General features: G+C 38.2%; 1 protein-coding gene across 1 annotated transcript in view; it reads right to left on the bottom strand.

Annotated features, from left to right (window-relative positions):
* Hace1 (HECT domain and ankyrin repeat containing E3 ubiquitin protein ligase 1) overlaps positions 1-12895 on the bottom strand; it is a 118143-nt gene that overhangs the window by 11176 nt on the left and 94072 nt on the right. The window contains exons 20-22 of the mRNA XM_021204341.1: positions 11993-12124; positions 4093-4191; positions 3744-3814 (exon numbers count right to left, since the gene is read on the bottom strand). Coding sequence (XP_021060000.1) covers positions 3744-3814; positions 4093-4191; positions 11993-12124 — 302 coding nt within the window. The remainder of the gene's footprint in view (positions 1-3743; positions 3815-4092; positions 4192-11992; positions 12125-12895) is intronic.

Here is a 12895-nt window from a genome sequence, read left to right as displayed (position 1 = left end):
TGGGTGGGTAGGGGAGCAGGGGCGGCGAGGGTGGGGGGGTATAGGGAACTTCCGGGATAGCATTTGAAATGTAAATAAAGAAAAAAAAAAGACACATGCTATGTTCATAGCAGCCTTATTTATAACAGCCAAAAGCTGGAAAGAACCCAGATGTCCCTCAATAAAGGAATGGATTCAGAAACTGTGGTACATTTACACAATGGAGTATTACTCAGCTATTAAAAACAATGAATTTATGAAATTCCTCGGCAAATGGATGGATCTAGAGGATACCATCCTTAGTGAGATAACCCAATCAAAAAAAGAAGTCACTAGATATGCACTCACTCATAAGCCCAGAAACCTAGGATACCCAGGATATAATTTCCAAAACAGAAGAAAACCAAAAAGAAGGAAGACCAACAGGTGGATTCTTCATTCCTCCTTAGAATAGAGAACAAAATACACATAAAAGGAGTTACATAGACAAAGTTTGGAGCTAAGATGAAAGGATGGACTATCCAGAGACTACCCCACCCGGGGATCCATCCCATCATCAGCCACCAAACCCAGACACTATTATTGCACATGCCAGAAACATTCTGCTGAAGGCCTCTTGTGATATAGCGGCCTCTTGTGAGTCTATGCCAGTGCCTGACAAACACAGAAGTGGATGCACACAGTCAACTATTGGATGGAACACAGGGCACCCAATGGAGGAGATAGAGAAAGTACCCAAGGAGCTGAAGGGGTCTGCAACCCTATAGGTGGAACAACAACATGAAGTAACCAGTACCCCAGAGCTCATGTCTCTAGCTTCATATATAGCAGAAGATGGCTTATTCAGCCATCATTGCGAAGAGAGGCCCCTTGGTCTTGCAAACTTTATATGCCCCATACAGGAGAACACCAGGCCCAAGAAGTGGGAGTGAGTGTGCAGGGGAGCAGGGCGGGGGGAGGGTATAGGGGACATTCAGGATAGCATTTGTAATGTAAATGAAGAAATACCTAATTTAAAAAAAAAAAAGAGAATACAATATCTATATAAAATACTGATTATTTGCTAACAGTAATTTAATATTTTCAGCTTATAAATTTAAATTATTTAAACTCCATATGTTAAACTCAAAAGAAAAATGATAAACAAAAATACATGTAGAATTAATATTAATGTATTAAGGTGTTTAACATTAATCTTTTAAATGAGTAGAATAATGGGCAAAAATTTAAATTATACTAACAAAGTTCAAATGCACAAACATTGTGCTGATTAATTAAAAAAAAAAAGTTGAGCCTGGCAGCTGGGTCAGAAGGATTTCTGAGTTTGAGGCCAGCCTGATCTACAGATGGAGTTCTTAAAATCAAACAAACAAAAAGGAGGAAGAGGAGGAGAAGGAAGAAGAGGAGGGCAAGGACGTGGGGGGGGACCAAAACAAAACAGTTCACTCTCCTGCATGGCCAATAGGGAAAAAAACAGGAATTATGTTCTCATTCCCCATCAATATCAATATTGATACCTTTATGAACTCTTATAGATTCCAAGGTATAAAAACTAATATACTCCTTTTGTTTTCTGTAGGTGTAATTTGGAGGGAGTTTCTACGAAGTCACTGGACAAATTCCTACTACTGTTCAGCTACATCCCCAGTCCAACACAGGCCTCTGGATAAATACACTGCTCCAGAAGAATACATGCATTACAATTCCTCAGTTTTTACAACCTTATATGCAAACAGGAAAACTTTACCAATAACGATTAAGATCTGAGAACAGACAAGCTATTAAAACTAAATAAATCTATAAAAGGAACACTACTAAATTCAAACAGTTATAAAAGAAAATTTGAAAATTAAAAGTTACATATAGAGAGTAATAATACAACTGCTAACTGACTATCTTAAGAGATTGAGATAGAAGTGAGTAGCCTGTTTATTCTGTCTGTTTTTTGGATTATCTATATAAATGATCTAGCCTTAGAAAATATGCTGCTTAATTATTTTAATTAAATTATTCAAATCTCTGAACATTTCTTAGCACTCTTGCAAAAACAAATTTAACAAGGCTTTCTTTCATATCTTCAGTCTATAATCCGATAATAATCATGTCTTACTAGTTCATTAAACCCTGATCAGAAAGTGGCTTCACCTGGCTTCCTACCTTATATGACTTAAAGACAGAGCAGGGAATAAACACATCAGAGTGGTCACCTCTGGGTGTTGGAGATTACCTCATGGGATCGTCATTTTTTTTCATGTTCTTCATTTTCCAAATTGCCTAAAATTGTTGTATACTACTTGTAAAATAAGAAAATAATGGTCTCTTTCAAATTCATACGATATATATTCACACTTGTGATCATTGGTATTTTATTAATCTGATGATACAAGGCTGGGTGAGAAAATGCCTCTATCAAATTGGCCTGTAGGCAACAAGTCTGTGGGACATTTTCGTGATTAGTGACTGACATGGGCCCACTGTGGGGGTTCAAGGTAGTCTGGGTTGAACAGGAGAACAGGCGGAGCAAGCCATGGAGAGCAAACCAGTAAGCAGCATTCATCCAGATCTATTGGGTACTCTTGATGATAGACTGTGACCAGGAAGCCAAATAAATCTTTTCACCCACAACCTGCTTGTTGTCAGTGTTTTCTCACTGCAACAGAAAGCAAACTAATACAACACTCATAATATTTTTAAATACACAAAAACTAAAAAGTAAATACATTAAATTTTATATAATAGCTACTACTGATGGAATAGTGGAGTAATATTCTGTTTCCTGACTTTTGAAAAAAACATTTTCATAAACAGAAATAAATAAATGAAATTATATTATAAAAATTTTTGAGGCATAGTCCATAAAAATAAAACGGCTTAAGTCAACTAGTTTACTATCATCTATTATTTTTGATGTCATATATCTAGAATTCTTAAATATATAAAAAATATATCACACAAATACAGGCTATGAATACATTTTAAAAAATCAATAAGAACTAGAGAAAACTGCTATGTGCAAACAATGTGCAGGTGTGTGTGTGTATTCATGTGTTTGCTGGGTGGTTTTATGTCACCTTGACACAAGCTAAAGTCATCTGAGAGCGGGGAACTTCAATTAAGAATTTGCCTCCATAAGTTTAGGCTGTAGACATACCTTTTGGGTACTTTCCCAGTTAGTGATTTATGTGGGAGGGCCCAGCACATTGTGGGTGGTGCTATCTCTGGGCTGGTGGTCCTGGGTTCTATAAGAAGGCAAAATGAGCAAGCCATGGGGAGCAAGCCAATAAGCAGCACCCTGTCATGGCCTCTGCATCAGCTCCTGCCTCCAAGTTCCTGCCCTGTTTGAGTTCCTGTTCTGACTTCTTTCAGTGATGGACCACCATGTAGACAAATAGACCCTTTCCTCTCATACTTGCTTTTTGGTCATTGTAAACAGAAACCCAAACTAAGACTATGTGATAGACAAAGATTGTGTGTGCACGTGTGTGTGTGTGTGTGTGTGTGTGTGTGCAACCATACAAACTGAGTGGCTTTACTGTTGAATCAAATAAGATATTAAAAATTCAGGTTTATAAAATATATTAAAGATTTAACATTACTATAAATATTTTGTCATCAATATTTAAATAATCATTTGTTTAATACCTAAAATATAGACAGAGTAATGACTCTTCATTTTGTTTGTTTTTCTCTCTGATTTACTGTCTTGGTCATTAGAAATGAAATACAATAAATTCTTTCAATGTTATCATAAAGGCTCTTCTTACCTGCCAGTAACAAACTGCAAGAGAAGTACTCTCTCTTCTTGAGTTATGTCTTCCACAACTTCCCAGAACCACTACCAAGAATAACAACAATTTAGCTCACATTTCAGAGCAAATCATAGACTTATAAGAACCAGAGACCATGCAATATTCATAAAGCACATTTTATTCTCTGAAACTCATTTATCAAAGATGATTTCACAAAAGGCTTTCATGTGCAATATCCCCAAAGAAGAATTTATGCAAAATCTTTACTTTGTTAATGGATGTAGACTTCCATCCAATAGAGCTGAAAAGCTTACAAAATTAAATAGCAAACTTAACTTCATTCTAAGCTCCAGAGAGATTTTACCTGAATAACTGGATCTTCTCTTTCATAGCCACTCGTGTATTCTGTATTTTTCATCCAATCATTTACATCAATTTCCGGCATGCCAGAAAGCAGTAGCTCCTTTGGGGAAGAAGAAAAATATTTCATTAATCTTCCTTGGGAAAAAAAAAAAAAGCCATTACATTTAAATAGTAAATTTGCCTTAATTAGAATCTAATCCCATATAAACCTGGTTTACGTCTGTGACAGTTTCTACATTATCATCAATAATAAGCGCTACATAAGGAGGAACCTGCCACAGTGACATTTCAAATACGGCATGAGGGGATGGGGATCCACTGTGATGCGATCTGAAACATAAAAAGGATGGCAGCGCCTGTATTTATAGTAAGCATCTGCAACAAAGGTTTCTATGTACACAATTCTGTAAGTATTCCCTCTGGCTCAGTTTATTTTTATTTTAATATTCTCTATAAATGTGTTAAATCCCACCAGGTCATATTCTCAACATGAAAATGTCATAAAAGTCTAAATATTATGCAAATGAAAAGCTCATTAAGAAATAATCATTTTTTTCTTTATTTTAAAAATATGAATTCTATTTTGGAGTAACTCAGACCTTTTGAAGTCAATCTTCTCCAAGGCAATAATAATAACAAAACAACCAAGACTATTTTCTAGTGGTTCTGTCTGCCGTGCAAGGCATGGATCCCAGGGGCATTGTATATAACCAGGCAAGCACACAACCACTGAGCAACATTGGTAGTACTCCTAAATACATGACTGGCATTTGTCCAAGATCATCAAACACATAAATCTATTACATGTAACTAAAAGTTACATCAGGAAATCCAAAATGTTCATCATCAGGTGTTTCGAGGGAAGAGAAGGAAAAGCATGTCTGTATCTCTGAATCAGCCCACGTTTCACAGATGGAAGCTCTACAGTGAGGGGAGGGAATGAGCGATGCATGTCTTTTAACAGGGACTGAGAACACACTTCAAGGCCATGACTTACAACGACTGCTATAAATATATATCTAACTAGGGCAGCATATGTTCTAGCAAAAGCAATCTAGGCAAGGTCTGAGCACTCTGTCTATTCAGTTGGTCAGGACGACTGGCCCTTTTCCATATTTTCCATATGAAATTGGATTTTCTTCATATACTTCAGCCAAATAATGAAGTACAACTGATCATACACAGAAGCAGTTATGAGAATCCAGATATGAGATATTTAGCCAGGCATCCCAAATCTGCAAAAACTGTGTTATCTTTGTCATTATTTTTGTTCTGCTCTTAGATTAGCTTTTATTTCTAAATGTCATTTACATTAACATAATTAACAAAGCACATTTCCCTTCTAATTTAATTTCAAGTACAGCAAATATCCGTTGGTATAATAACCCATATAAGCAAAAGCTCTTTTGAAGGAGATCATCCCAAGGTCATATACTTGAGCTCTGTTGGTCCTTGCCAGTCTCCCGACCGACTCTCAATTAGCACCCTTGGCACACTCTGCAGACTGGCTTTCTTGCTGACTAACTGTAGATAAGATCTGAGGCACTGAGAAGCTCGGGTAGGGCCCAAAGGTCTGCTCCCTTCAGGTTTCTGCGCTGTTGTTCTGTTGTGAGGAGTCCACAGAGCGTCTCCTGGACACTTCTCTGTCACACAGGACCCTTCACTACATCTCTTCTAGCTGTCTCTTTCAACAGTAGCCTCAACAAAGGCTTCCCACTTCAGCCAGATCTTCTTTATTCCTTATAAACACTGCTTTAATGGCCCCTTTGTTAAGGCTCCTTTACATGACCCACCTGAGAAAGCTCTGCTCCCTTGCAGAACCCCTGACACAGATCTACCAAAGAGCACCTGCATGAATTTTGCATGTTTCTCACAATTCACCAGTTTAATCCTCTTCTCAGACTAAAGCTTCACTTTAGTATTAAAGTGAAGATAAGATTCCATAATTAATAATTAGGAATAATAATATTGCAACTGCACTCTCCAAAATGTTAACTATTTTATAACTATCATATTTGCTATAATTTAAGGAAAAGGGAAAATTGATTTTTGTTTTGTTTTGTTTTGTTTTGTTTTTTGAAACAGAGTCTCACTGTGGACTCTTCTGAGTGCTTGTGAGAAAAACCCAAGAAACCAAGGCAAGAGTCTTGTGACCTCAGTTTCCTGTAAAACACGAAACTGTTCTGTGTTTTTAAATTGTTTACATGGATTGTGTTTTTATGCTCCTCCCAGGTGTAGTGGAAATATATTGTTATTTGTTTATGCGGATCTATGGAAAACCCTTTTGTCACATGAGGCTTGTCTGCCATGTGTGACTTGCCCTTCTGTTGTACACTTTATTCATGCCTTAACCCTCAGAGTATAAATTGTCTGATGCTCTGAATAAACATGAAACTTTACATGAAACTTTAGTCCACCTCGTTTATGGGCTCCATTCTCCCAGGTACCACCACCACTAGAGCCATAACATTTAATGATTTTTTTCTTTAAATACCTATAATAACTAATGAAAAGTTATTAAGATGACAAATAATAAAAGGGAAATTCAAAATAAAAAGTACATATAGCAAAAATATTACTAAATTCCAATAATTTATTGCTTGACATTGGGAGAGGGGCTTAGGAGGGGAATAACACAGGGTCTGACTGTGTAGTCCTAACTGGTCTTGAACTCAGAGATGTGCCTGCCTCTGTTTCCTGAGGGATGGGATTAGAAGGCATGCACCACCACAACTAGACAATAATTTATTCTTAATACACTAAAAGAACTAAACTTTTTAAGATACAACAAAGTATCAGGCACAGTGCCCATACCTGTAATCTCAGCTCTTGGGAGGTGACAGAAGGAAGGAGTTCCAAGTCATCCTCAGCTACACAACAAGGCTGAGACCAACCTGGGCTGTATGAAACTCTGCCTCTAAACACAAATAAAAAACTACAAATGTGTGCATACTCAGATGCACACATAATCTAAACATAGAGGCCACACTAATGGAACCAGAGTCACAGAAATTAGAATGCCTAGAATCCATGACTTGGTGTTTTGGTATTCTGGCATCACAGATGCAGCACACAATGGGATGATAACCACTCAGACATTGGCACAAGCCTTCTAAGTGTCACTGCTTACAGATATCCCAGGGTAACCCTGGCCACCGCTTGGGCTCTCTATCCATAGTAACTGATGCCAGATCTTGGAGCAACTATATGCTTTCTCCTCACATAAACAAAATTGTAAAAAGTTTTCTTTCTTGATGTAGCATATCCCTGTTCTATAACTCCATGTACATAAAACATATGCACATATTTTGATAAGGAAAAACTACAGCACAACTAGTTCAGTACCCTTGAACTGTAAAGACCCCTGTCAATGTTCAAGAGTATAAAAGACAACATAATACTATCCAGTGAATTATAATTGTGTGCAGCAATATGTATGATAACCACAAAACACTTTTTTTCCATTTACATTTATTTTCAAAATAGATAAACCTGCCAAATCCAACACAGACGGCAACATTCAGGTATACTTAGCCAAAATCTCAAGAAAATAAGTTGGGGAAAGCTGGAGTATAGGGAGGTATGGGAAAAGTCAAGGGACATTCTAAACAGCTAGGGAAAAAAAATGTCACACTCAGGGCAGCAGCCAATAGTAGAGAAGCAAGTAAAATTCTCCCCTTGGGCTGCTGCACAGCACTGGCCATCAACAGAACAAAAGCATTGGAAGCGCTTGACATCCTAGATCAGGTGGACGACTTCCAAACACTGAAGCTAACATTTTGCCAGCAATCCACAGAATTTTCTCTAAGATAGATTATATATAGGACACAAAGCAACTCTCAACACACACACACGCATACACACACACATGCATACACACACACACAACTGAAATAACTTTCTGCACTCTATTTGACCATAATAGAATAAAGCTGCAAGGGAAACTACAGAAGATACACACGCTCATGAACATTAAATGATGCAGTACTAAACAATGAACAGATCACTAAAGTAATCAAGAAAGAAAAACCTTCCTAATGTTCAAAGAGAATGAACATACATTTTAAAAGTTACAGGATACAATGAAAGTATCCTAAGAGAGCTCACAGCTATGAACACCCACACTGAGAGAGAGAGCTGAGGAGGGAAGGCACCTGCAACCACACCTTAGGAGCCAAGTGGATCTCAGGAACCCACATGGTAAAAGGAGAACTCTCACAAAATGCTCTGACCTCTATATGCACACACGTGCACAACACAGCAAACAGACAGACAAGTACACATGTACACACACACACAAGCACACATAATTTTAAAGGTTAAAAATAATAATAAAAAATAAGATCTCTAATCATGGCAGAAATCATTCAAATAGAAGTTTTAAAAATGCAAAGAATCAAGAAAATAGAGTTAATTCTTTGAAAATATAAACAAAATAAAGAAACCTTTGGCAAAGATAAGAGAATATTCAAGCTGTAAAATCAGGGTTGAAAAGGAAGGGATTATAGCAGGTACCAATTAAACCCAGAAAACGGTAGACGTGCCTTGAAAACATATTACACTAAACTGGATAATCTAGAAGAAATGGAGAAATTTCTAGACACAAATGACATACCAAAGTTAAAATAAGATGAGATAAAGAATATAACATATCTGTCACAAGGAACAAGATGAGAACAGAAATTAAAAACTTACAAATAAAAAATGTGTACACCCAGATGGGTTCACTACAGAATTCTACCACCTTTAAAGGTCTAACACCAAACCTTCTCCAGTTATTCCATAAAATAGTAAAGGGGGCAGGCGCTATCAAACGTATTTTACAAACCTGTATTAGCCTGATGCTAATAACATATAGACACAACAAAGTAAGGAAATGACAAGGGCTAGAGAGTTGTCTCAGCAGATCAAAGTACTTGCTGCCAGACATGATAACCTGAGTTCAAGCCTGGAACCCAGGCAGATGGGGAGAAAACCAATTCTCACAAGTTGCCCTCTGGCCTCTACACTGACAATAAGTCCTAAGAGGAGCAAGGACTCTACAGGAACACCTAACCAATTTGTGGCTGGGTTTGCGGTCCATGCCTCAACAAGGAGTGAATTCACATTAGGTACAATAAACCATTCCCCAACTGTGGCTAGGAGACAAGTGACTGTGACCGTTTTACTAAATGGATGGGAGGGACACGTCCATCATACTGCCTTCTAAATACCAATGTTTATGCCCATAAGATCAGTGCTACTGCCAATGTTAGTCAGAGGAGCTTCCTTATGCCCACATCAACAATGGCTGCAGAGATCCATGAGTGAGCATTGCATGTCTAGTCATAAATGGAACATCTTTATCATCCCTTCTAATGCCCAGGGAAACAAGACAAAAGGGATAGAAGATACGTACCAGCCAGAGAACAGAGTGAGTAGTGATGTGAACTGCTTAGCTCTGGGCATGACCTGTCAAACTCACAAGGAGGAATTACTGCCTACATAAGACCTGCATATGGTTGGGCCATCCCAAACCCTGTCCTGGAGTGTGGAGGCTCCTGGAACCAACCCCACTTCTTCCTTGGAATGTGTCTGCAGTTAGCAGCAGGGTGTAGCTACCAATAAAGTGCCTAAGCACCTGCATAGAATCTTAAGGAAACTCAATGGGTCACCCCCCGCCCCCCCCCCCCCCCCCCCCCCCAAAAAAAAAGAAAAAAGGAAAAAGGCCAGTTGGACAGAGAAAGGGGAAAACAGGAGTGTGAGGGGGATAAGAAAGTATAATGGGGATGGGGGGATATGATCAAAATATACAATGTACATGTATGGAAATAAGATGAAACCCATTACTATGCTAACAAGTATTTTCTTTTACAGATAGTTAAAGCTACGGTTTTAGTACTCAGAGAGTAATTCTTCTCCATGAGGGACAGTGACTAGAAGACAAAAGGATATCTAGAGTGGTAGGGTTTTTATAACTTAATCTGGCTGCTGGTTTAATATATTTGTTAATTTACTAACATACATATAATTAGAAGCTTATCACCAAGCAACATTTTGTCAATTATTTCTTCTACTGCAATTTATTTTGTTCATATACATAGACAGAAAAAGTAACATTCTGTCTTGAACATCACAAAGCTAATTTAACTGAAGTATAATACATCAAAATTCAGGTTCCAGTCATGTCCACAAACAATTCTTAACTATTTCTGGTTCAGTTTTGTTTTGTTTCTGAAACAGAGTTTCTCTGGGTAGCCTTTGCTGTCCTGAGACTCTCTGTAAACCAGGCTGGCCTCAAGCTCAGAGATCCACATGCCGCTGCCTCTCAAGTAACTATTTGTTTTTAAATGCTAATGGTGACATAAAACTAAACAAAAAAAAAATCTATGTCAAATGAAAACAATAATCTTATAGCTAAAATAAGACCACAAAAACCCTTCAAAACTTAACATTCAGTAAAACTGAGGCACAATTATACTAATTAGAAAATGTTATACTATGTTACATTTTTCCATGATCTAGAATTGGTTTTAATTATTATTTTTTAAACAAGAAGGCAATTTGGTTTGACTTTAAAATGCCCTCCACAGACTCTGTGTTTGCACACTTGGTCCCCACACCTTTAAAAAGTAGTGTTCAGCTGCAGTAACTGGGCAGCTAGGAGCAAGCTTTAGCATTTGGATAAGGCCCCTATTTTAGGCCCAACCCGTCGCTGTCTTCCTTCCTGGTCTGCCAAGATGTGAGCAAGCATCCTTAATCTTCCTGCTACCACAGTGAGGAGCAACCCCTCCTCTGTGTCTTCCCCACCAAAATGAACTAAGTACATATATATATATATACACCATCAAACCATGATCCAATTATATACACCTTTCCTCCCTTAAGCTCCCATTTGCCAGGTACTTGTCACAGAAATAAGAAAAGTAAAATACTGTGTCTTATTAAGTTTTTAGACAGATCAAAAAGTTTGAAAATAATTTATTAATGATAAGAAAAAGGAAACAGCCAAAAATAGACATTAACATAAAAGTATAAATTCTGTTAGGTCACAGTAAAAGGCAGGCAAATTGAAGGACAAAACCAAACATTGACTGGGCACTTCAACAAAGAAAGTAGACTACACACAGCATGGAAATAGAGAATTATAAAAATTATACAGCAGACACACACACACACACACACATACACACACACATTAAAACAAACACTGGAGAAGATACATAAATACAACAAGAAAAGCCCTTTCTAGCTCTTTAGGTACAAGTATCCTTTACCCCCATGTATCCAAGTTACAATTTGAGGAACAATGTAGAATACATTGTTTCTGGGAAGACAGGACTTCAACATCTTCCATGTCAAAACCATTAAAAACTCTATTTCATTTTTCTCCATCATACATGGACATTTCACTAAGGGAACTCTTAATAAGGTTACTCAGTTTTTTTTTTGTTTTTTTGTTTTTTTAAATATTTATTTATTATATGTAAGTACACTGTTGCTGTCTTCAGACACTCCAGAAGAGGGCGCCAGATTTCATTACAGATGGTTGTGAGCCACCATGTGGTTGCTGGGATTTAACTCAGGACCTTTGGAAGAGCAGTCAGTGCTCTTAACCACTGAGCCATCTCACCAGCCCATAAGGTTACTCAGTTTAAGAGAAGTAAAACCATTTATCTGCTTATAAATTTCTATGCACAGCTCTGAACAATAATGCCTTATTGAAAATACCCCAGTCAGTACTCCAGAATTACTACTGCTTTTCCTTTTCACAGGTCTAGGGATGAAGCCCAGGGCCTTCTGTGTGCTAACTGTGAGGCAAACAAGCATTCACGACTAAGCGACATCCTCAGCACGCAAAGCATTTCTGGGTGGCCACAGGTTGCGCTCTGGTGTACGAGAAAGAACATGCTCTTCCTTACCAATTCATACTCGTCAAACAGCTGAATGAGGGAAGGTGGGATGAACATATGAAAACCCTGTAAAAACGCATTGATCTGCGGCTGAATGGCTCTTGTCATACGAAGTTCAGTAACGAGCTGGACATACTCCGCCTATAAAAAAGAATGTTTTCTGATGATTACACTTTAAATCTTATACAGTTAAGCCAGAATGGAGGCTTTGTATCTTAGCAACTATCCCCATGACTTCCTGCATGCCCTGTATGGGGGCATAATGCACACTCTCCAACTGGCTCTGCTACAGCCTCTCCTCTCTCACACACCACCAGGATTATAGCACATGTAGTCCCCCCTATTCCCATCTGCACCTCTGAACTGCTGTCTCCACAGCACAGCCACAGGGGACTCGAGGTATTACGTCACAGACCTTAAAGTCACACCACACTTTTTCCTGACTCCCTAATATACTTCTGTTCTTACGGCCTAAATACTCCCTCAACCTTTGTTGCTAACAAAGCAATATTTAATTCCCTTGGCCTTATGGCTAGTCTCCAAATGCAAGCCTGCTTAGGCCTCAATGTCTTTAAACTTCCAGTTCTTTTTGACCAAAATACCTCATTAGAGTGTAACATCTCTGAAGGCAAAAGCTTGATCAGCATATATTCCCACATGCAAAAACAAAAAAACAAAGTGCTGCTACCCTATGTTCAATAAATGTTATAAAACAAATGCACACATCCACCAAAATACTCTCAGTGTAGTTAATTTTATTACAGCCAACTCAATTCTGAGTTAAAACAGCTTAAACTGGCATATTCCTTTAATCCCAGCACCTGGAGGCAGAGGCAGAGGGGCAGAGGGGCAGAGGGGCTGAGGGGCTGAGGGGCAGAGGGGCAGAGGGGCTGAGGGGCTGAGGGGCAGAGG

Source organism: Mus pahari, chromosome 9 (genome assembly GCF_900095145.1).
Source record: "Mus pahari chromosome 9, PAHARI_EIJ_v1.1, whole genome shotgun sequence".
NCBI lineage: Eukaryota > Metazoa > Chordata > Mammalia > Rodentia > Muridae > Mus > Mus pahari.
The sequence above is the reverse complement of the archived record's forward strand: the minus strand, read 5'-3'. Positions and strand labels throughout refer to the sequence as shown.